Source organism: Carcharhinus amblyrhynchos, chromosome 19 (genome assembly GCF_965287045.1).
Source record: "Carcharhinus amblyrhynchos chromosome 19, sCarAmb.v2.hapA, whole genome shotgun sequence".
Classification (NCBI taxonomy): Eukaryota; Metazoa; Chordata; class Chondrichthyes; order Carcharhiniformes; family Carcharhinidae; genus Carcharhinus; species Carcharhinus amblyrhynchos.
In genome coordinates this window covers 18,626,983-18,653,433 of record NC_137342.1, presented here as the reverse complement: position 1 = coordinate 18,653,433, position 26,451 = coordinate 18,626,983, and the positions used below count along the sequence as shown (strand labels likewise).

Below are 26,451 nucleotides of genomic sequence, written 5' to 3'. Positions count from 1 at the left end.
TCAGTAATCATCAACTGTTCCTGTAAAAACAGTGGCTTAAAAATTATGAGAAAGTGTTTCATATTCAAGGATGTGAAAAGTATTCACAAAAGATAAGGAAGAAAAAGGGGGAGGAGCGGCAGTAGTACTGATTAAGGAAGACATTGTGTTGAAAAGAGGAAATTTTCTTACAGGATCAGGGCAGAAGGCATTTGGTTAGAATCAAGAAGTAAAAAGGATATGATCATGCTGCGGAACCTCCAAATAGTGTGTGTGTAAGAGAGGTAGGGAAATTGAAGAAATATGCAATTCCAGATTTAATTTATTTTCAGAGAGGAAGAATGTGCAGAGCCAAGGGGAGAGGCCAGGAACTGGCACTTTGTCACTTGCCCCTTTGGAGAGCCAGTACAGACATTTACAGGCCAAATGACCACATTCTGTACTATAACCATTCTGTGAGTGGAGATTTTGAGGGACTGTTTCCCAATCAATATTTGGGAGGAGGAATTTCTGAAATGTGTTCAGGATCTTAATCAGCATGTTCTAAACCCAACTAGAATGGAGGCATTGCTGGATCTGGTGCTGGAAAATGAGGTGGATAAAGCAGACAAAGTGTCTCTGGGGGGGACCATTTGGGCAAGAGTGACTATCATATCATAAGGTTTATAATAGCAATGGAGAAAAATAAGGAATCATGTGAAGTAGAAGGTCTGGCTTGGAAGATGACTAATGTCAATTAAATGAGAAGGGATCTAGCCAAGTTATTATAAGTTTGGGTAAGGTAGGCTAGAAAAATTCATTCCCGTTTAGCTGATGGTGCAAGGACTAGGGGACACATTTTTTAAGGTTTTGGGCAGGAGATGTGAAAAGGAACCTTTTTACACAGTGAGTGTTAATGCTGCTTAGGAGGGTGGTGGAAGTGGAAATAATCTATGATTTGCAAAAGAAATTGAATGGAAATGGAAGAAAATAAACCTTCAGGGTCATGGGGATGGAGGAAGGGAGTGAGATTGGGTACATTGTTCTGCGAAGAGCTGGCATGGACTTGATGGGCTGAATAGCCTCCTGTTGTTCTGTAGGTGACTCTGCTTCCAAGTGAAGTGGTTTTTAAGGTTTCAGAGGTTATTTGATTATGAGATAATGGTACTCCATAATTAGAGCAATTGCTTCATCAGAATGCATATCATGAGGCAATATAATTCTTTTATCTAAAATATGTAGATTAAAACAAGCTGATATGCTTAAAATATTAACTATTCTTTTCAAGAAAAAGGATAACGTGCATTTTTAAAACTCCGGCATGACTGGTTAAGTGCATTGCATAGTGTGTTATTGAGTATGTAGATGGCGAGATGTCAAACAAGGCAGCAATGGACCGTTTGAAATGATGTGTCACTGAATTACAGGGAGGTAAATCAGTTTCTGCTTTCAATTATAATGCAGCAATATATAAATTCTGCATGTGAACATGTGCTGAGAAGAAAATTCTGACTTGGCTGTGATGTCAAATATTCTGCTCTGTTTAAGTATTACTGAAATGATTACAGGTGGGAGTGATTGGCAGGGGTGGGGGTGGATTTACCAGATGGCTGTTGATATCCATGGAGGTATTTGTAAAAGTCAAGGTGGCAGTACAAAATAGAAATGTTTACATTTACAAAAATGCTCTACAAATGTTTAGTTCAGATTTTAACGACATAACCCTCCACTCAACCTACCCCCTTATAGAATCATAGAAATTCAGAGCATCAAGCCCATGCTGGCTCTCAGAGCTATCCAGGTGGTCTCACCCCATGTCTTACAATTTTTCTTCAAGTATTTACCCAATTTCCCTCTGAAGACTGGAATTAAATTTCTATCCACCAAACATCAGACGGTGCATTCCAATTTCTAGCAACTTGTCACATTGGAAAATAAATCCTCGCATCAATCATCTTAAATTTGTGTCCTCCCGTTATTTGCCGTTTGGCCTTTGAAAATGTTCTTACTTACTCGCTAAACCTGTTATGATTTTAAATACGCTATCAAATCTGCTGTCAAGTTTCGGTGTGCTAAGGAGAATATCCTCAAATTCCTTACTGTATCCACAAAACTGGAATCCCTTCTGCCCATATGTAATAAATGTGCCAATGTTCACAGGGGTCTAATGAAACAAAATTTAGCACATTAGGAAATAGAAGTGCAAATGACCAATATCTTGGTCAGAGGCATGCTTAAACGAAAAAAAAGTAGAGGCACAGATGTTTTGAGAGAATTCCAGTGCAAACGGTTTTAGCAATTGAAGGCTCAGCCACCAGTGGCAGAGCGATTAAAATCGGGGATGCTCAGTTGGGCAGAATTGGAAGAATTTGTTATCTTGGTGTTGGACTAAAGGAAGTTGCAGAGATGGGGAAGGGGCAGAGCCCAGGAAATCAGGCCAAGAATGTTACAATCAAGATATTGCTTAACTGGGAGCTAACGTAGCGTAGCTTAGCTAGCGCAGGGATAATATAGAAACGAGCTTGGTACGAGTTGAAGTAATTGCATCAGTTTTGAATGAGCTTAAAATTATGGAAGATGGGAAGGGTACAAGATGGGAAACTGGTCAGGGTATGTTGGAGTAGTCAAAAGATAACAAAGGCATATGGATGAGCAACACACGAACTGAGACAGAGTTGGAATTTGGCAATTCTACTTAATGAAGAAGTGAGAACTCAAGTGGGCTATAATAAACCTTGTGTGATGTACCTAGACTTTTCATTCTGTACAAGAAAGGACACACTAATTCAAAATTGTGACCATTCAAACTAACATTGGAAACAAATAATAAACTGGCTGAAGGATCGGAGACCAGTATTCCCACTTTCTAATTTAGAAATGTGACCTGGAATCGGATACTCAAATTAGCACAGGATGTTAAAATAGGAGGGACAGTGGAATTGAATGAGACCAGCTCAGAAATTGCACAATCAATTGAAAAAATATTCAAGTTGGCAAAATGAAGAGAGATTAGGGTTGTAATGCAGGCAAGTGCAGAGTACTGCACGTAGGAAAGAAAAATAGGCAAGGCATTTCATGAACTATATTGAAATACCAAAGAATTAAGCTGAAAGAAACAAGAGATTTAAATCGTCAAAAATCAATAGGATTGAATGAACTAGCTAAACCAGTAGACTATTACAGGAGGTAGTAATCCAACTTTATAATATTCTACATCTGGTTCTTGATTTCAGCTGGGCATTTGGAGGAAGTAGCTGAATGGGTTTTTTTTTTCCAAACAGCGGAAGTTAGAGGAAGGCAATGACTCAACTGAATCAACTCTGGCATACGTCAGCTACTGATCTCAAGAGCATAGATCTAGGATACAGTTATTTGCTGTTTCAAACCTATGCTTTGTTTGTATTCCTTTTCAATCAAAATTTAGGTGGTATTTTGCAATAACGAAGTAATGAGGATGTTTGATTTAAGCTTCAAAGCTTTCTGTGGTCACTAGCAAGTGATTCCACTTCGTTAATGCTTACATTTTTTTAATGGCTTTTGTTGCAATGCCAGAATGATAGTTATAGTTCCCGAACCAATATTCACTCGTCTACCAGGATGCTTTTTTTTATTGTCATTGTGATTTATCACTTCAGTTGAGTGTCTTGTTACTTGCTGATCAAATTGGACAGTGATGCTTTGGAGTGGGAGGAGGACTTGATTGAAAAGCATAGTATGGTGTTGTACATTGATCTATATTGAGTTTATAAGACATCTTAAAAGATTGGATTTGTGTGAAATCTATACCACGTGAACACTGACAAGTTGGTGAAAAAGCTAGAATATATATTTTAGTTTGTTTGTAACCATTTCTTTGCATGTGGTATCTTTATTTGCATCGTAAACAGCAAATTTAGGTAAACTTTAGCTTCTAGTAGATAAACTGTCTGCAAATAAAAAGTCGAAAGGTTAGGTTGAAATTTTGTCAATGTTGTTTGGTTTAACAACCTTTGATTCTCATTAGGTCAATCATAAAAAAAGTGACACTGAATGCAAATACGTGTGCACATCAATTACAATTACATGATTGAGGAATTGGGGCAGAAATTAGTTTAAAAACCTAGGTACCAGATTTCTGGGTCAGTTGTTGCTGAACTATGCAAGCAATCTGTTAGAACTTGTGATGTAATTTCTTAAAAAAGGTACATTAAGCAATTTTCTTTGTAGAAATCCCTTTGGAGACCAAATATGAAAAATGAATCTCATTTCTTTACAGAATAAAGCAGACAAATGGGGAAAGATTTTACATATGATTTCAAGCAAAGGTGCCACCATTCTTATAATTTACTCAGGCAAACTGTCTTCAGTTTAATTTTAATTGTGCCAGCAGTGTGCAGCTTCACTACCCACTCAACCTATTGAAAAAAATACTGTTTTCTCCTGAGCTTGAAAAACACTCCCTCATCTTGCACAAATTGACTCATCTGTTTTCTAGAAGTTAAGATTCAGTTTTTAATACAAGAACAAATGTGTATTTACATAGTATCTTGCATACTCACCAAACACCCCAAAGCACTTCATAGCCACTGAATTGCTTTAGTGACTGTTGTTTTGTTGGCTGACATGGCAACCAGTTGGTGCTCTGCATGGTCCCAGAAATGATATGGAGATGGAACTCAGCATCCTCTGAAGGATGAGGGAAGGTGCCCAAAGAGCCACATATGGATGGGTGCACTTACTGTAAAGTGAATGGGTGGCATTTTGAAATACTGTTTCCAATTCAAACTTGTAACATCACTCTCCATGATTAATAGAAAATTCTTGAGGACGTTTGGCAGCTCCAAGGATTCATTTGTATGTTGTAGTTATGGCATCAGTGAATGAATCTCAAGCTAATTATTGCCTCTTCATGTACTCAAAGTTATTGTTTTCTCTAATTTTAATTCTTAAGAATGTCTTGCATTTATAAGACACGTCTTGGGGTCTTCAGAACTACTTTAATGCATGCAATTTCTTTTGCAAATTGTTGGCTTTAAATTTACCCACTCGTTGGGTTGAAATATTATATGTTTGAAGACTAGAGTTACTTGAGTATTTTTTATTGCCTTTTGGTACAGTTGCATTTGTAAATATGGGTAAACATTAAGCAGCGATAAATGTGTGTTTTGTTTCAGTTGATTAGGACACTAAGAGCTCTTGTTTTTCAATTAATGGAATGTGAATGTCTGTCTGAGCCATCAGAGTAACCAGCCAATTTCTCAGTTTTTTTTCTATTCTTTCATGCAATATGAGCATTGCTGAAAAGTCCAGCATTTGTTTGGCTATACAAAATTACTTATGCGAAGGTGATAGTGAGTTGCTTTCATGAAGCACTGCAGTCCATGTATTGTAGGTACACCCACAATGTAGGTATTGTAGGTACATACACTGTGTTGCTAGGTAGGGAGTGGAGGATTTTGATCCAGTGACATTGGAGAAACAGTGATATAGTTCTAAGTCAGGATGGGGTATGGCTTGGAGGGAGACATGCAGGTGGTGTTAATTCAATACATCTGTTACCCTTGTACACCCAGGTGGTAGAAGTTGCTGGCTTGGAAGAGGCTTAGCAAGTTGCTTTAGGGCATCTTGTGGATGGTACACGCTGCTGCCACACATGGTGATGGAGGGAGTAAATGTTTAAGGTAATGGATGGGGTGCTAATCAAGTGGGCTGCTTTGTCCTAGATGGAGTCAAGCTGCTTGAGTGTTATTGGAGCTGCAGTCATCTAGGCAAGTGGGGAATATTCCACCACAGTCCTGACTTCTGTGTTGCAAATGGACTTTGGGGGGGGGTTCATGAGGTGAGTTACTCACTTTTGAATTTCAGACTTTTGATTGCTGTTGTAGTCACATGGTATTTACATGGCTGGTCCAGTTCAGTTTCTGCTCATTGGTAATGGGGTTATCAGTGATAAGTCATGCCTTTGAATCTTAAGGGGAAATGATTAGATTTTCTCTTGTCAGAGATATTATTGTCTGGCACTAATATCAGTTGTCACTTGTCAGCCCAAGCTGTGCACAAGCCTGGGCAGCTTCAGTATTCAGTGAGATGCTCTGTCAGAAAGTCAGTGCTGAATTGATGGGCTGAATGGCTTCCCTTTGCACTGTAGGGATTCAAGACCACTTGTGGGGCCCACTGTGCTGTCATTGAAGGAAATGATTCTATTAAAAACTGCCTGACCAAGTGACTCATCACACATTGGAACTGAAAATAGGATTAAAATTGAAATGAGAAAAGGAAAAAGTGCAGCATACTGATGTTGCTCCAAAACATCACCCATGGGAAAAGCATGTCCTCAAAAGTAGGAATGCGACTATCTCAGAACTAGAGTATTAATGAAACGAATCCAGTGGTCCAGTTTCTGATAGCCACTGCATTTGCGTGGCTCGCCTATCAGCAGGACTGGAAGATCCCACCAGCGGTTAATGGTGAGCCACCTCCATAGCTGGAAAACATGTCAAGGAGAGAATTCCACTCTAGATTTGTAATGCTTTTCTAATTCTGGCCTTTTGTAGATCATCATTGTAATACAGGCCCATATTTTGCAATGGAAATTACAGTATAGATTTTGATGCCATCTCTCAATATTGTCTTCCTTTCTTTTACTTTATGTACATGATCTGTTATTACTTTAACTATTCTGACTGGTTCTAATTGTAATTGCTGACTGATGCTATACACAAATGTATTTATTTAAGAGCTATACATTACAAGCATACATGCGCCATCAATAGGTTCAGGCAGCGGGCGATCGATGGGGCTGTCCATCCCGACTGCCTGCCCCTCTACTGTGGCTATGTTCGCGGCCAGGTGTCCCTGGAGAGGGAGCGTGCAGTGTCCACGGGCACAGTTGATGCGTTCCATGCCCTCTGGGCACTGCAGGGGCTGTTGTGTGTTATAGACCCTTATAATCACATTTTGATTAAATGTTTTAAGTTTCCTTTGGACTCTGGTTTCTGTTCAGGCCGTCCCTCCTTTCTTCTTGGGGGGCTGCCCCTCTTAACTTGTCCCTAATTTAATTTGAGTTTGTTTTACTTGTTGGGCCATTAAAAGAACTACGTTATAAGCATACACCTTATAATCCCACCACCACAGTTTGTGTGTACCTATTTATATATATTTAAATGAGTCACCAATTAATACCCACCACCTGCATGCAATTAAAAATTAATTTGCAATTAATACCAGCTGCCTTTTTAATGCTACATGCTGTTATGTGAGCTCCTCTTGTGCTTGTTCGGTTGCCTACGCATACTTTGGGTTAGCAGTCATAATTTATCCTCCTAATCTAAATCTATGTTTTCCTCGTCGTTTTTTAAATCGTATTGCGACAATCTTCTACATCAATAGGGCTATATGTAAGTTATTGTTCTACTGTGACGATGTTTTTCGGTTGTGGTGTCTCAGCCCACACAGATCCTTTTCTCTTCAAGCATCTACAGTAAGTTAATAATTAGGAGTGGACATTTCTGCTTTTGCTTGACCCTTTTAACCTTTTTCTAGCACTGTGTGGAATAGATTGCAACACCCTACATACCATAACCAAGTTAAGATGGGTGATAGTACAGTTGGAAATCCAGCATCTCTCATTCCTTATTCATGTGACTGTAAATTCTGTTTCCTTTGGATCACAAGCCCTTAGTGACACACAATGTCCTGTCACAGTGCAGTGTCTTGATTATATCCAATTTCCTCTGTTTCCTTTTGGGCCATTGAAAATCCTGTTTCAGTTGTTAGGAAGGGGTTGAATGGCTCCCCTCTTTTTCCCCATATTTGTTTGACCACAACAGTTTTTTTTAATGGTATAATTGTTTAATATAGAAGACACAACCACACGGGTTTTCTTGAATTTTTAAAAGGAAAAGAGGATTTTTAAATTGTATTTAATCTGGTGTCAAGTCAAAATAATGAACTATTCTCTGGCTTTCAAACACACACTCACACAAATTATATTGGGAGGGTAGATTAAATAATTTGAATTCCAGTAAAATTAAAGGGATGGGGACGTTGAAGGATGGTGACCTCTTGAACTGCCAGCTTCTATGCATTGTAATCTTCCTTGCTTCCTTCTATTTCAGTTGTAACACTATGATCAGTGCTCCTTTTCTCACTTGTATCTTCTCTGTACCAAATAAACTGATGTATGAGCTCTTCCTGGTCTCCAAACCTTCACTGTATAAAAAGAAAATCCATTGCAGTGTCCCATTGTAATGCATTCTTTTTTGGAATTTCGAAAGTTAGAAAAGTGCAATGACTTGAAAGCTAAAATTTTTGAGGCTTTTAAAATTTGTTTAACTATTTAATTCTTGACTTAAATGTTGCTCTTTACAATTTTTAATGCTGCATTGTGAACTTTGGCTTTATATGGTAGTTTCTCAAATAATAAAATCACAACCTGACTCAGCTGAAAGGCTAACAATACAACAGCTATTTACAGAAGAAGTTTTAATTGCATTAAGATTGTAGATACTTTCTGCACAAAACTGGGCATTCTACAGTGATATGTGTGAAATTGTGGTTGGGTTTTGATGGTCATGTTTGTAAAATTGAAGTTTATAAATTGTATGAAGATTAAGATCTAATTCCATCCTTCTCCACCTGCTTTTCTGGAATAGAACATTTGAGAACAGGCTGATGTTTAATTTACACCTGACTATATAGTGAATTTGATTCCCTCTTTTGAGGCATGTTGCATAATCTGTTCTGGTGTTTATGTTCCAATACTAACTAGCAAGAGCTTTATGATGAGGCCTCAAATATAGGTTTGTGAACATATATTGCACAAATATAGTTTTAAATTTTATTTGTACAATTTTAAATTGTATGACAGTCAATGCTAAGAAAGTGAATAGTGTGGATTGTTTTTCAGTCAGTTCCTGTTGTGCATAACTCATGCTTTCGTCATTGGCATCTTTTGCTCCCCTTTCAATTCTTGAATTTGTATAATATTTTCACCTGTTCATCTGTTTGTAAACAAATCAACAGATTTCATCAAAACTTTGCACGTGGAATATCAAGGAAAAATAAATTCATTTTCGCAAAGGTGCAAATCCATATCCTGGATTTTTTAAAATGATTCTATTAATAGCTGGAGATGGGGCAAATTGACTTTAAATACAATAATCCTTAATATTCTAGTGTTGTTTACTGTTTCATGCTGTAAGTTGTCTCAGCTGTTTTGGTTGCAATCTGTCATGGCTACAGCAATGTGAGCAAGATTTGCAGAGCAGCTTGTTGGATGTGGATTGACGTGAAGCTCAGTGAGATGGGAGCTTTTAATAAAAATATTTATTTATTCAATTTTCACAAGTTTTCCCCACCTCCCGGTAGGGATAAAGCTTAAGGAAGAGCTGTGAAATTTAATAACATTGTGTAACCACAGCATAAGAACATAAGAACATAAGAAATAGGAGCAGGAGTAGGCCATCTAGCCCTTCGAGCCTGCCCCGCCATTCAATAATATCATGGCTGATCTGTCGTGGCTCAGTTCCACATTCCCACCCTCTCCCCATAACCCTTAATCCCCTCTCTTATCAAAAACCCATCAACCTGCGTCTTAAAAATATTTAGCGAGGTAGCCTCCACCGCTTCAACGGGCAGAGAATTCCAGAGATTCACCACCCTTTGAGTGAAGAAGTTCCTCCTCAACTCCGTTCTAAACCGCCCCCCCCTTTATCTTGAGGCCGTGCCCCCTAGTCCTACTATCCTTTCTGAGCGGGAAGAGTCTCTCCACCTCTATCCTATCCATCCCATTCATCATCTTATACGTCTCAATGGGATCTCCCCTCATTCTTCTAAACTCTAACGAGTACAAACCTAGTTTATTCAGCCTCTCATAGCTCAACCCCCTCAACCCCAGTATCAGCCTAGTAAACCTCCTCTGCACTCCCTCCAAGGCCAAAATATCCTTGCGTAAGTACGGCACCCAAAACTGCACACAGTACTCCAGCTGCGGCCTCACCAATGCCCTATACAGCTGCAGCAAGACCTCCCTACTTTTATATTCAATCCCCCTCGCTATACAGCATGCACTCCAGTGTGCATTCTTCACTTGCCACTAATTGTATTCCTCTATAACTTTGGTCATGAGTGTGTATCATATTGACAGAACCTGTTACAGTTTAAATTTAAACAAACAGACTTCATTCACTTAGGAGCTTGAAGTCATTGGACATCCAATATGATGAAGTTCAACTACAAACCAGCAAATATTTTCTGTCAACTTTGACTCCTCTTCGGCTTTAATAAAAGCATGTAATTTTAAAAAAAATTTCGAAGTTGAAATCAAAGTATCTTTGTTCTTTGTTTTTTAGGTTCACCAAGAATCTGTCACCAGATAAAATTAATTTGAGTACTCTCAAAGGTGAAGGTCAGCTAACCAACTTGGAGCTCGATGAAGAGGTACTGCAAAACATGCTGGATTTGCCCACTTGGTTAGCAATCACCAGAGTGTTCTGCAACAAAGCTGCAATTCGGGTAAGAACCAGGAGTAAAATTTGTTCCACAGATTCAAATCCTGCTATGAGAAGAAAAAAACCAAGGCAATTGCTAGGGCTGTACAGATGAAAATGACACCAAGGAATGTTGCCAGTCTAAAAAGACTGCAAAACAGGCCTGCAGAATAAACATGCCTATCCTTTGCAGCTTCTGTTTCAACTAAAAGTAATGATAAACACCATCTCGTAACTGAAACTTTTGAGAAAGGAGGGTTCCTCCTTTCATGTTTCCCGGATGCAAAAGAATTTCTAGTTTTTAAAACAAAGTCTAGGGGTAAGATGATTATTTATGCTCACAATCACTTGAAAGATAGGCATGTACAATGTATGTATACCACATCAAACACATTACTATTGTTGACTCTCATAGTTCCTCAAAATATTCAATCATCATTGCCAGAAATGACCTTCAGCAGCTTGTGATGCTTCAGGCTTCCAATTTTTCACAATTAGTCAAGTAAAATATTATTAATATAGCCAAAATTTCAGAGGTTTAAAACATGAAGCAGAAAAGCTGTTACAAAAGATTGTTTTCCCAGCTTTTGTGCCATTGATCAGTTTTGATTAATTTATCATTTTAGGCTTGCTGCACTCATTTCCCAGATCTTCTTGAAAGTCTTTGAATGTTTGCAATTTCACAAGTGTCTTTTTCCATCTACAAAATATGAAATATTAAAGTAGTAATTGGGTAGGGAAGCACACTATCTCCAGCACCCATACAGACAGATAAGCTGATACTGAGGAAAGATGATTATGTAGAATTACTAGCTCTGATATAATGTGCTTATTTTCTAAAATGCATGCAAATGCTTTTCCTCTTAAGACAGTGGAGATTTTAGCAAAACTTAGAAATGCATAGCAAACATGCGCAAGTCAGATTATATATTACTTCGTAGCTTTAAGAGAAATGTAACTCAGTACATAATGAATAAACGGATGAATTATGTGGCACAAAGCAAGAAATTACAAATGTTGTATAAGACGTTACTTCACCCTATTAAACACTTGAGTGCTGTAGGCTGAAGAACTATTAAATTGTATAATAGAATGGAAACAGCAATTTAATTTAGGTTTTAATTGTCATGTAGTGTGAAGATATCTCCTAATTTTGATACAGTTTTTTCAGTTTAATTGTTTTATTATCTCCTAGTAGGTAGTGCATTGAACATTGTTGTGAAATCCATTGATTTATGTATCCCTATGAAGATTGTAACATTTAATATACAGGATGTTCCTGTGCTTATGTTGGTTTCTGCCACATAACAAGGATAGGAGCTTCTGGGAGTATAGTCATAGATTATCAGATCAGTCCAAGGGTCAGTGAGCTGTACTTGAGACAGTCAGTTTGAGGTAGTTTGTTAGCTGCCAAGGGCCACAAACATAAAAAGGGACAGAAACCAATTCCAGTTAAGAAAGAGCTGTGGAGAGCAGACTTTTAGGAGGTTCATTGGAGCAAAGGTACCTCTTTGAAGCAGTGGTGTTCTGCTTAGCATTGCCATCAGTCTGAAAGTATACTTGTAGGCTGGTGTTCCATGTACGTGGGAATCTAGTCAGAAGCAATCTCAGAAGGCAATATTGAAAACCCTGGAATAGCCCATTGTTTAAACTGTTTGAATGGAAGGGCTTTTTGGAGAGCATTCCAGGGATAAATCTCTGAAGGCGAAGCTTAAAATTCCTTGTGCAACTGTGTTTGACTTTGTGTTTACTGACACCTGGTTAAGTTCTCGTAAAATCCATGGACTCTATCTAGGTCACACCTGTCAGTTACTCTGTAGTGTGGTGTGTTTGAACAGAGCTCTTTTGTCAATTCGTATGTACCTCATGTTCCTGAATGTTAGAGTATAACTCACATATTGAAAATTGTTTTTACCTTTCTGAATCTGCAGAGATTTTGTTTATTCAAAACCTGTGGAATTTTGTGGCTTTATTTCAAAGGCATGGGTTTTAAATCTCAAGTTTTAACTACTCTAAAGAAAACATTATTGATCCTTAAGCAGATCTAAAACTACTCTCTCATCCATCACTACATAACCTAAGATCATAACTTTTCATAAAAATTATTTTGTGTTAACAAATTGAAGAAAACATTTATGACCATGGTTTCAGGATTTGAGACTTCCGTTATGAGGATAGATTGATGAAGCTGGAGGTATTTTTGAGGAGAAAATTCAGAGTTTAGATAGAGCTGCTCAAAATCATGAAGGGTCTGAACAGAATGGATGGAGGTGGAAGGGACATTGATTTAAAATGAATGGCAAAATGAGGGCAGCATGGTGGCACAGTGGTTAGCACTGCTGCCTCACTGTGCTACGGATCTGGGTTTGATTCCTAGCTTGGGTTACTGCCTGTGCGGAGACACATTTTCCCCGTGTCTGTGGGTTTCCTCCCGCAATCTGAAAGATGTGCTGGTTAGGTGCACTGGCCATGCTAAATTCTCCCTCAGTGCATCTGTGCAGGTGCCCTGAGTGTGGTGGCTAAGGAACTTTCACAGTAACTTCATTGCAGTGTTACTGTAAGCCTACTTGTGACACAAATAAACTTTAGAGAACCAGATGTGATGTGAGGAAAATCTTCTACGCAGTGAGGGTTAGGATATGGAATCATTGTCTGAGTGCATGGCGGGGTAAATTTAATAGAGGTCTTCAAAAGATTCAGATTCCCTGAGAATAGAACAAAGCTTTTGGAGGTGCTTGACACTTAATTTAGTCAGTGCCAATTGACATTCAGTGTTGACTTTGCCCGTCATGGTATATTGATGCATTAATATAACAATCATCCAAGTTTCTAATGTAATTCCATGATTGTGGGATCCTAGTTGTGAGCCAACTGTTGGCAGAATTAGAACATAGGACATTGAATTAGAGGCAAATTCAGCCCTTTGAGCCTGCTCCACCATTCAATTAGATCATGGCTGGCCTTTTCCTGGTCTCAAATCCATCTCTCCCCATCTGTTCCCCATATCCTCTTATCCTTTTTTTAAAATTAGAAATATATGTATCTCCTTGTTTAAACTGTTCAACAATTCAGACTCCACCAGGAATAAGATTGGAACTACGATGCTCTGCCCTGGTGGTGATCTGTTTTTCCTTTCGAATATGCATCCCCGCTATGTCAAGTCACAGGAATTGATTAATTGTGCCTATTGTTAATAGTGACGGGGGGAATGGAAATGCCATTGACTTTTTTGTGCTATTTGGTGGAAAGATCGTTTTTGTTTATGACAATGAAAGTTGGTTTTTGATTTGATTTCTGCAGTTTTCATACAATCTATGAATACTGATTTGAAAAAAAGTTGAAAAACTTGTATAATATCCAAATGTAGATGTGAAACCAAATCTGATGTTCTTTTGCAGTTAAATCACGGTAAAGTAATATACTTCATGGAAGTGATAGAATAAGACTGACGTTTTAAAAAGTTGCCTTGGCTTGGGATGTGGGAGATGCTTGGGGTCTGGTAGTGACATTGTGCCTACTATTTGTTGCTATTGAATGGTAATTATGTTTTTGTTCGAAAGCTTGATGTGGCACCAGGAGGAGCAAAAGTGTTCCACCCTGTCCTAGCAACATCCCTGAGGGTTGCTGTTGACTCATCATGACCGGCCCTCTTCCATTATCCACCTCCCGCAGTTGCCAGCCAGAATATGTTTGAATCTGCTCGGTGAGATAAGTCGCACCTCCGGTTTGAGGCATGATGGTCTGTGCACTGTGCATCCAAACAGAGCTGTAATCAATTTCTATGGCACCTTGTTTTTAAAAAGACCTCTTGATAGCAGTGAAATGGTGAAAATTGAATTGGAGTATTTTGGCCATTGTTATTTTCCTTCTTGATGCAAATCTAGCCCAGACTCTTGAGCTTAATACGAACTACTGTCTTTGGGTTACCTTTGCTGATGCCTTTTGCTGCCATCAGACTTTTGAATGGACCCAGCTCTTTCTCTACATCCTACACCCTATCTGTAACTGCAATATGATTTCTGCACCCTCGCCTTCCCTATTCTCCTATGTACTTTATGAACAGTATGTTTTGTCAGTATACTGTGCACAAAACAACAATATTTTTTACTGTATTCCAGTACCTATGATAATCAAACCAAATTTGTATTCAACAAATAGTTATTCAGTCTTTAATGGTAATTAGGTTGGTCAATGGAGTGACACCAGGTTTTGCCAGCTACTTCACCACAAGAACAATAATCCCCAAAACACCATCTTGCAAAGCAGTTTGCAGTCAACATCAATGAAATTTGCAGAGGGCCAGAAGAAAACTGACGGTTTGTTCAGAGAATGGTATTTGGTATGGACGACCTTTTAGAAAGGATGAGTTAGGAAGTTAAAATGGAAATAAAAATAGAAAATGCTTGGCTAATGTAAACGAGCCTTGAAGAAGGATTTGCGCCCAAAATATTAGCTGCTGTTATCTCCACAGCTGTTGGCTGACCAGGTTGTATTCCATATTTTCTTTTTATTTCAGATTTCCAATATTTTACATTCTGTGTTAGGTGAAAAATTTATGCTGAAGTTTAGTGGAAGACATGCATTTGAATTTGGACATTCTGCTTACATTTTAGAAGTGCTGATGCCTTTAAAACACGCTCCTTCGGCTCATAGTGATACTAAAATGTCCTCCAGTCTTGCGATTCTCAGGTGTAAGCTCTCATTTAAATTTTGGCTTCTCGAGTACCCCTGATTTTCATTGTTATCATTAGTGACCCTGTCTTCAGCTGCTTAGGCTCTTAAACTCTGGAGTTCCCTGCGTAAGCATCTCCGCTTCTTTACCTTCTTTCACTTTAACACGCTGCTTAAAATTTCTTGAGACATCTTTGGCTTTCTCCCGTAATGTTGTCTGATGTAGCATGGTGTTAATTTTTGCTTTAACCATGCTTTTGTGAAGTGCCTTTATTCTTACATTTTATATTGTTGAAAGTGGGGTATGTGTACATATGCGCACATGTTTTTTTTGTGCTCTGTCTTGGTTGCATTATGGTATCTGGCTTTTTCCACACAAGAAGGTACTTGAATGCTGTTGATTTTTTTAACTTAATTGCAACCACTGCCAGACGGAACCTCGTTGTTTGTTGTGAAATGCCAATAGATTTCTTACGCAGTATGATATATATTTGAGATTTTACTTAGATACAGGACAAACCAGATAACTTGGTTCTTGTCAATGGGAGGTGTGGACTGACTTTTACACACTAAATATACAAGTTAAGTTAGCTGTTCTAATATTGCAGTTAAACGAGTTGGTAAAATTTGATTGGAAAGGTCATACTTTGGGTGGAGGCATTAAGCACAACAGGGAGATTATATTCTCAGTCTGCAAGTTATTATTTCCTGTTCTGTTTTAATACAGCGCAGGAACAGGCCCTTTGGTCCTCCAAGTATTTGCCATCCTGTTACTTTCACTCAACTGAAATGCAGTTTCCTGCCACCCACTTGCAATGACTTTTATTAGACAGATGATGAGCCTTGAAGATGATCTTTGGTAGGCAGTTCAGTTGCAGGGGAAGGCATCAGAATAGAGCTCCATCTTGACCTCACCAGTGTCCACCTTGGATCATCACTCCTCTTGTGCCTGAATGCTTTCTCATAAACGAAGCAAAGGATTCTATGCAACATGCAAACAGGACAAAGTGAGAGGGGGCAGCCTAGCTCTTGACTTCCCATGACTGACTAAAGTCATGCTTCCTAGCTGTAGCAACAATGCCGTTGTGGGCAGTGGCTTTATATCCCTTTCTGGTCTAAGTCTCTTGACATACAAGGTACATTTCTTGAATTGGGTCATCTGATTGGGATTTAGTACCTTATCAGTCCCATATACCAGCAATCAATATAATATCTGAATCGTGATAGACAGGAAGAAAGCCATTCACACATAGAGATTGTCTTCAATAGCTTTCCTCGACACCGTATCTGCTGGTGAACACTGCCTCAGTGACATGGTATATGCACCTGTGTGCATGTGCACATAAAAATTCCTTTCCAAACATTTTGTACCATGAAATGCACAATATATATCAAGCACCCAAATTAGTAAAGAAATTTTCTTGGAGAAAGAGATCCATTACACTGAGTTATCTTCCTCTGATGTGCTGTTGAAAGTTGGTCATAATGAAAAGAATTGGGATTCCTCACATAAAAGGTAATTAAAATCTGTAAGCTAATATCCTGTAGCTTTTAGAGTAGATCTTATTTTCACTAAGTCTAATCAAGAAATTCCTCGCATTTGTATATCCCTATTCACAACTTCAGTGTCCCAAAGCAATTTTCAAACATTAGAGCACTGTTGTAGTACAAGAAAATCAGGATCCAATTTATGTACAAATTCCCACAAACAGCAATGAGGAGAATGACAAAATCATCTGTTGTTATTTATTGAAGGCTAAATGTTGACCAGCACACAAGGTGAACGCTCCTGTTCTTTTACAAATAGTAATGTTTGTCTGAGAAGCTGGTTTAATGTCCCATTTGAAAGTTGGCACACCCCAACAACACAATACCATTCAAATCTTAAACTAATTTTGCTTGTTTTTGGAATGCAGCTTAAATCCATGAACCTCTGACATTCAAGTAGGAATGCTGCTGTTGAGTCAAGGCAGTGATCAATGGCAGAAACATGTATTTTCTAATCAAGTATGAAATTTGACCTTTAAGAATAAAACACATAGCTAATAGACTCTTGTGTTGATTTGCTTTGCAGTACCATTTGTCAAAAAATATACTTTATTCATAAAATTTGTTAAAATACATTGCAAAAGAATTTGAGTTGGAAATTGCAATAGAATTTAACTTTTCTCCATACAGCATTTTCCACTCTATAAAGTATTTCAGTACAATTTCAGCGCTCTTGATATTCACATTGTCCGTCCCATGTCAGACATACAGCTCGAGGAACTCTGCCTGTTTCTAGTCTGAGTGTACTTTGGCTGAAAGGACTTGGATGTATGTCCTGAATATGATGATTCTAAAAAGTTTGCAATGAGATTCCAACCTGATAACTTTCAGCTTTTTCACTCTTGAAATAAAACTAATAAAGGTGTTGAGAAAAGCATTGATGTTAGGGAACTTGGGGAAATAAATAATGACGTCTTGAGGAGTGTACATATTACAGAGAAAGAGGTGCTTAAAGCGCATCAAGGTAGATAAATCCCCGGGACCTGATGAAGTATATCCCAGGACATTGTGGGAGGCTGCGGAGGCGATTGCGAGTCCCCTGGCCAAGATATTTGAATCATTGATAGTCAGAGTGAGGTGCCTGAAGATTGGAGAGTGACAAATGTTGTGTTTTTGTTTAAAAAGGGCTGCAGGGAAAAGAGTAGGAACCACAGGCCAGTGAGCCTCACATCTGTGCTGGGTAATTATTGGAAGGCATTTAGAGACGCAAGTACTGCTTAGGGACAGTCAGCATTGCTTTGTGAGTGGAAAATCATGTCTCACAAATATGATTGAGTTTTTTGAAGGGGTAACTAAGAAGGTAGATGAGGGCAGTGCAGTTGATGTTGTCTGTGTGGATTTTAGCAAGGCCTTTGACAAAGTACTGCATGGTAGGTTGTTAAGGTTAAATCTCACAGGATGCAGGGTGAGGTATCTAAATGGATACAAAATTGGCTTCTTCACAGAAGCCAGAGGGTGGTTGTAGAGAGTTGTTTTTCAAACTGGATATCTGTGCCTCAAGGATCAGTGCTAAGTCCACTGTTACTTCTCACTTATATTAACGATTTGGATGAGAATATAGGAGGCATGGTTAGTTAGTTTGTAGATGACACCAAGATTGATGGCATAGTGGACAATGAAGAAAGATATCTCCAATTGCCATGGGATCTTGGTCAATTGGGCCAATGGGCTCATGAATAGCAGATGGAGTTTAATTTAGACAAATGTGAGGCGATGCATTTTGGTAGATTGAACCAGGGCAGGACTGACTCAATTAATGGTAGGCCACTGGGGAGAGTTACAAAACAAAGAGATCTAGGGGTACATGCTCATAGCTTCTTGAAAGTGGAGTTGCAGATGGACAGAGTGGTGAAGAAGGCATTCAGTATGCTTGGTTTCATCAGTCAGAACATTGAATAGGAGTCTTGTTGAAGTTGAACAAAACATTGGTAAGGCCACACTTGGAATATTGTGTGCAATTCTGGTCACCCTATTATAGAAAGGATATTATTAAATGAGAAAGAGTGCAGAAGAGATTTACTAGAATGCTACCGGGATTTGATGGTTTGAGTTATAAGGAGCGGCTGGATAGACTGGGCCTTTTTTCTCTGGAAGGCTGAGGGGTGATCTTGTAAAACTCTATAAAATAATGAGAGGCATAGGTCAACTAGATGGTCAATATCTTTTCCCAAAGGTAGGGGAGTCTAAAACTAGAGGGCATAGGTTTAAGGTGAGAGGGGAAAGATACAAAAGTGTCCAGAGGGGCAATTTCTTCACAGAGGGTGGTGAGAGTCTGGAACAAGCTGCCAGAGGTGGTAGTAGAGGCAGGTACAGTTTTGTCTTTTATAAAGCATTTAGATAGTTATATGGGTATGATCAATATAGAAGGATATGGGACCAATGTGGGCAATTGGGATTAGCTTGGGGGTTTAAAAAAAAGGGCAGCGTGGACAAGTTGGGCCGAAGGGCCTGTTTCCATGCTGTAAACCTCTGTGTCCCTATAAAGCTATTTCAAGGTTCAGATAAAGCAACGTGTTAAACGAAAAGGTACAAAAATATACCTATTCTATTTTAGGTCCTGTTTTTATATTTTTCTTTCAATTTTACGATTTTCTAATCGATTAAATTTAATGTTGTATTCAACTGAAAAGCTAACTTTGATTAACTAACAAGCTTAAAGGCCGTTTTGTTTAAAAAAAGCCTTATCAGCCAGAGCAGTGGTGATTGATACTATTATTGTATCAAAGGAAGAAACTGATAAAGCACATGATATCCTGCATGACCAGTAGTTCCGTGTTTATTAAAGTGTGCCTGCATCCTATTTTTTCATTGACTTTGTGCTCCTAACATTGTAATCTCAATTGCCGAACAACAGTGTTGGGTATCTTGAACAAAAACGCGTTGGAAGAACTCAACAGGTTAGGCAGCATCTGTGGGAGAGAGAAACTCAAGTTAACCATAGAACAGAATCCCTGCAGTGCAGAAGGAGGCCATTTGGCCCATTGAGGCTGCACCGATCACAATCCCACCAAGGCCCTATTCCCGTAACCCCACACACTTACCCAGCTAATCCTCTGACACTAGGGTCAATTTAACATGGCCAATCAACCTAACCTGCACATCTTTGGACTGTGGGAGAAAACTGGAGCACCATGCAAACATGGGGAGAATGTGCAAATTCCATACAGACAGTCACCTGAGGCCAGAATTGAACTTGGGTCGCTGGTGCTGTGACGCAGCAGTGTTAACCACTGTGCCACCGTGCCATCCCAAGATGGATTTTAGGTCTGTGGTTTCAAATCTGTGGTTAACCATTTTCTGTTTTTATTATAAAAATTACAGTGGCAGGTACAATTTTGTCTTTTAAAAAGTGTTTAGATAGTTAAATGGGTAAGATGGGTATAGAGAGGTTTGGGCAATTGGGACTAGCTTAGGGGTTTTAAAAAAAAGGGCAGCATGGACAAGTTGGGCTGAAGGGCCTATTTCTATGCTGTAAGCCTCTGTCTCTGACTCTATTTCAAATTTTGAGTGTCCACGGTATTCTGCTTTTCTATTAGTGTCACTTGTCGGATGGAATGGCCTATAGTTGCTGGTTTCAGTTTAAAATGGCTAAATTTGTGGAGGAGAAGATTTGTGAACAAGGTCATTTATAGAATGTTGTCAAACATTTTCATTTGAAGTTTGGAAGACTGTACAATTGCAGAAACTGAAAGCTTTACTGAATGATATATTCTGTCTCTTGCAGATACACTGGACTAAATTAAAGACACACCCAATCTGCCTGGTAAATTTTCATTTTATAATCATTATTAACTGTAAACAAAGCTAATTGTGTCTGGTAGTCTAATTTCTGGCAAGATAGAAGAATTCAAGAAATTGGAATAGGCATGGGAATTTGACTGTTTGAGTCAATTTCAACATTTATTAAGGTTGTGGCTGATCTACCTTCTATTCTTGTCCTATCTCCAGGTCCCTTGATTTTCTTGGTGTTTAAGAGTCTATCGTTCTCTGACTAGCTCTCTAATTTGAGATTGTGACCCTTTGCCCTAGAATTCCCAGCCAGGGGAAGCATGCTCTCAGCAGCAACTTTGTTAGGCCCATTAATACTTTTACGTGTTTCAAACACCTCTAAAACTCCAAACTCATTAATTTCAATCTGTCCTCATATGGTAGTCCCCTCATTCCAGGAATCAGTGTGGTGAACCACCTATTGACAATTCCTGCTGCCTCGGAAAAGCAACCACCATGATTAAGGACCCCACACACTCTGTACCCACTTTCTTCCACCTCCTTCCTTCAAGAAAAAAGATACAAAAGTCTGAGGACATGTACTAACCAACTCAAGAACAGTTTCTTCTCTGCTGCTGTCAGACTTTTGAATGGACATACCTCTCATTAAGTTAACCTTTCTCCACACTCTAGCTATGACTGTAACACTACATTTTGCACTCTTTCCTTTCCTTCTCTATGTATAGCGCTTTGTACAGAGCTTAAGAAACAATACATTTCAATGTATACCAACACGTGATAATTATAAATCAAGCCAAATCAAATGAATCTCTTTGCTAATCTCTTTGCTTTCCCATATCTATAGAAGCTTTTGCAATCAGTTATATGTTCTGTTTTTTTTCATTCTTTATCAATTTCTTGGCTATCTTTTGCTAAATCTTAAAATCCTCCCAGTCTTCAGACTTACTTATGTTTTTGGCAACATTTATAAACCTCTTGCTTTTTATGTACATAGGAACATAGGAATTAGGAGCAGAAGTAGGCAAATTCAGCCCTTTGACTTACTGTGCCATTCAATCAGATCATGGCTGATCTCTCCATGGTCTCAAATCCACCTTCCCACCTGTTCCCCATATCCCCTTATACCTTTTTTATTAGAAATATATCTGTCTCCTTCTTGAAAGTATTCAATGATTCAGACTCCACTGTGCTATGGGGCAACGAGTTCCACAAATTCACCACCCTCTGTGAGAAGTACTTCCGCCTCATTTCAGTTTTAAATCTATTGCCTCTAAACCTATTCTTGTGACCACTTGTTCTAGATTGCTCCATGAGAGGAAACATTTGGTCTATCTTTACTTTATCAATCTCTTTTATATACTTCGACCAGATCCCCCCCTCATCCTTATAAACTCTAGTGAGTATAAGTCCAAACTGTTTAATCTTTCCTCATCTACACTGTGGTTTTAAGATTCTATGAGGTGTTTTTAATCCCCAAGGATATATATAATCATTGAGAATTATGAATTTATTCTTTAAATGTTTCCCATTGTTTATCTACTATCACATCTTGTAATCTAGTTCCCCATTCTCCCTTCATATTGAAGTACTTTGCTTTGTTCATGCTTAAGATCCGAGTTTTGGATTTAACTCAATCACTTTCAGACTCAATATAAAATTTATCATACACTTTTCTGTAGGAACTCCTTAATGACAAATTATTCCACTCACTGCACAATACGAGATCTAAAATAGCCTAGCCTGAGTTGGTTATTTAACATATCTAGTGAACTATCTTGGATGCTTTCCATGAACTCACTCTCCATGCTGTTTCTGTAAATTTGGTTGGCTCAGTCAGATTAAAGTCCCCTTTGATTACTGTATCTTCCATATTGCATCCACCTCTAATTATCTGGTTTATCCTATTCCCAGCACAGCTATTATTAGGAAGAATTTAAACTATTCTAAGCCTTGTTTACTGCCTTGCTATTTCTTAGCTCCATCCAAATTGATTCTACATTTTGATTTTTTTTTAAAGCCAAGATCCTTACTGTCTTATTCTTTACTCCATCCTTATAAAGATACTCCATACTCCTTTATCATTTTGCTATTCTAAAAGTCGTGTCCTGGGATATTCAATTCCAAACTTCAACCCTAGCTCTTCAAGCTCTGAGTAGAGCCTCATTCCTTGTTTCACTGTAATTAGTGATTTCTACGTAGACCTTAAATAAAACTTCAACTTCCCCTTTCAACCCTCAAGTTCTTCTTTAGCCTTTAGCCTTAACCCTGACACTGACTGGCCAACAAAACTAGTGGAGCTCCCATGCAAGACTGTGTGTTCCTCGAACTGGCCATATCATTACCATATTCGTTTACACTTTCTCCCACCTGAATGGCTTCTTAAACCGTGTGCGATGAACTGTTTGTGTAACCACCCTGCAGACCTTGCGTATTCCACACCAGCAGTAGCAACCTCACATCTGTTCTCTCAAGGGAATAGCCAAGGCAGTTCCAGCACTGCATGTGAGGTCCTTTTACCTGCTTGACTCAAAGTCACATCCTCCTGTCCCTGACTATTAACCAGATCTGCACCACGATATAACTGGAGGTGTGTGACTGCCTCCTGAATCAAAGTACCCAGGTACTTCAATAATCCTTCACTGATCCCCCGCAATATCAGCACTTAAATAATTAAAATAACAACCCTGAATGAACTGAATTTCGTCAGGATGTAAACACTAATGATAAATGTGGTGTGCAGGATTGAAAGGCTGTGCACAAACTCCCATATTTGCAATGTGGTCCACCTGCTGCATTACCACCCCTATCCTATTTTGTTTTACTTATTTAATTCAAATATATGTATTTAATCATCTTGGCTTATTTGTTACAGTTTAAATTGAATGTATGCTATTGTAAATGTCTACTTACAAACTTAACCCCACTGCCCCTCGTCCTATGATGTCACTTGGCAATCTGTTTTTTTCCTCCTGTGTAATTCATCTCTTTGATGCTGAATCGAGACGTTTTTGTTTAAATTCTTGCACTGTTTTGGTGCCTGTTGTTCTTGTGATGGCTAACACTACAGGAGTTAATATAAAAAGCCACATTAATATCTTCATTATTTAAGACAGCAATGACATCCTTATGACAAGGAATAATTAGTGTGATTGTCATTCTCAATCTACATGCTTGCAGTTTCCTTTACTGCTTTTTGTTGAACAATTTGATGGCAAAATTCTTCCTGCAAGACTTTATCCAGATTCCAGTCTGCTCTCTAGGCAATAGACTGAACAAATATGTGTATATTTGAGTTTTTTTCATGCAGTCAGTGTCGGCATGCAGCAAGACCTGCACAATACTCAGGCTTGGGCTGACTAGTGGCAAGAAATCTTTGCACTATCTAAGTCCCAGAAAATTATCATTACCTCCAACATCCAAAAAACTCAGCAACATCCAGGACAAAGCAGTCTGCTTGACTGATATCTCATTCACCACCTCTGGAGCGGCATAGTGGTTAGCACTGCTGCCTCACAGCGCCAGGGACCTGGGTTCAATTCCTGGCTTGGGTCACTGTGTGGAGTCTGCACCTTCTCCCAGTGTCTGTATGAGTTTCCTCCCACAGCCCGAAAGCCATGCTGGTTAGGTGCATTGGCCATGCTAAATTCTCCCTCCGTGTTCCTGAACAGGCGCTGGAGTGTGGTGACTGGCAGATTTTCACAGCAGTTTTACAGCACAAAAGGAGGCCTTTTTGGCACATCATATCTGCACCAGCCATCAAACACCTATCTAGTCAAATCCCATTTTCCAGTGGGTTTTCACAGTAACTTCATTGCAGTGTTAATGTAAACCTACTTGTGACACTAATAAATAAACTTACAACTTAAGCATTTATTCCCTCCACCACTGGTGCAAAATGGCTTCAGTGCAAGCCAACTAGGTGTTGCACTGCAGCAAGTCGACAAGGCTTCTGAAACAGCAGCTCACAAACTCTTGACTCTCAAGAAGGACAAGGATAGCAGACCCATGGGAACATTACCCTCCCCAAGTTCCCCTTCAAATTGCACACCAATCCTGATTTGAAAATATATTGTTGAAGGGCGTTCAAGACTGAGGCTCACCATTCAACATCTTGCTGGTGAATAGGAATGGGTAGTAAATACCGGTCTTGCCATTGACAGCCAAGACCCAGGAATGAATAAAGGAATAAAAGAAAATGCCATTGGTTGCTCTTTAGAGGCCAAACAAAATGTTAAAGTTCAAGATATTGTAAGCTCACCTTTCAATTCTTTTGCTATTTGTTCTTCTCCCATACTCACAACTGATGATTCCTTACATGAATTTTCAAAGTCTGGATGTTTACATATCTTTGAAAACGTTTCATGACACCTTTAGAAAATTTGAATCAGATTGTTTACGCAGTAGAGACTGAAAATTCTTAGTTTTTTGTGTGAATGACATTTTTAGTAAATTGGAGAAGAGCTGTCAGATATAATCACTAAACAATAGAGTTTGTAATCTGCAAAGATGTTGCTGCAGCTGCTTGTCATTCTGTGCTCTTTGTATGTATTTGCCTCGTGCAGAGTGATTTCTTATAACTATTGTCTCTGCCGCTGACTTTGAAACCATTCAGAATGCATTCACAACAATAGAACCTGTTATCTTTGAGTAATGTGATGTAGGTTGGCAGAGCATGTCTTTGTCATCTCATGTTTCCAGACTATTCACTCTACCTCCTTTCTGTTTTCACATTTGACCTTTTCTTAAATGAAACCTCAAACACCCTTTTTTTTTTGGTGACTTATCGCAGCTACTGATCATTATTTAAACGAGCACTTGAAGCACCAGAGCATTGCAAGGCTTTGGACTAAGTGCTGGAAAATGGGATTTGATTAGATAGGTGTTTGATAGCTGGTACAGATATGATGTGCCAAAAAGGCCTCTTTTTGTGCTGTAAAACTCTCGAGTCTTTTTAAAAAAAACTGTCTATTCTAAATTTGTCCTTTACTATAGCCCTGAGATATCCAAGTATTGTTTCAAACTTAACTTCTCTACCTTATTAAATTTCTTATATTTCTATGAATTTCCCATGAGTCCTGGACTAATCATTCAGCGAATGTAAATTTCACATTCCACTGTGATACTAGAGAATTGGAATTCAGTTTATTCAAGCAAAATCTTGAAATAAAATGCAGTTTTAGTAACTGACCATGAAAGAGTCAGATTGTCATAAAAACCCAACCAGTTCACCAGTGTCTTTTAGGGAAAGAAATGTTCTGTCCTTTTTCATTCTGATGTACATGTGACTGGAGTCCCGCAGGGGTTGACACTAAACTGCTCTGCTAAGTGACTAGCAAAGCTTCTTTGTGACCTTCCTGCAATGACACGGGTTTGCTATGCTTACTTTGAAAGTTGACTTTGTGCTCTTCCTGTAAGAAAACTCTTTTAAAATATAAAAGGTATCATTGGAGGATTCAGTCACCATAAGTGCAATAGGAAGTACAGAATAAACGTAGATGAACATTGACGGTCAAGTTTGTTTTATTGTCCGTATGGAAATTCATTTTGGGTACATTGCCCCCATGTTAAATTACAAGTAAATAAATTAAAACAGTAAAAGGAAGATAGATCTAACTATGATTAAAATATGTATTAGAACTATTTCAACAGATTAAAATAATCAGTTAGTAATTCCCACCATGAGTGCACGTCCTTGTCCGTATATCAAATTCCTGTTAAGGGCACAAATAAGGTCCGGAACCGATTTGTCCTGAATTTAAGGTATTGCAGCCTTGTCCTGGCATGATTAGAGATCAATCTGAGTAAATATCAGATGGAGATATAGAAATCGGAGTTCTGAAGCCATAAACCATGACATTGGATACATGCTTGAAAAGGGAAGAAATATCTATTTACGGGGAAAAGGTTTGGTGGAGTGGGGCAGATTGATGTAGTTCTTCCAAATAACTAACATGGGCATGATGGAACCTGTGTTTTGTTGGCTTCTATGATTCTTCAGTCTTCCCATTCCTTGGATTATGTGTACTCCAATGTTACAGTTTGGATTTTTGTTTTCTTCATTGCTCTCTAATCAATC

The 26,451-nt window shown here is 38.7% G+C and overlaps 1 protein-coding gene across 4 annotated transcripts in view; it reads left to right on the top strand.

Moving 5' to 3' along the window:
* Positions 1-26,451, top strand: part of bltp3b (bridge-like lipid transfer protein family member 3B) — a 111,310-nt gene that overhangs the window by 17,049 nt on the left and 67,810 nt on the right. For all 4 annotated transcript variants that reach the window (XR_013888965.1, XR_013888966.1, XM_080207326.1 and 1 more), the window contains exons 2-3: positions 10,290-10,452; positions 20,371-20,409. Coding sequence is in view for 2 of the 4 variants with exons in the window: in XM_080207326.1 (XP_080063452.1) it covers positions 10,290-10,452; positions 20,371-20,409 (202 nt within the window). In the remaining 2 variants the exon portion in view is untranslated. The remainder of the gene's footprint in view (positions 1-10,289; positions 10,453-20,370; positions 20,410-26,451) is intronic.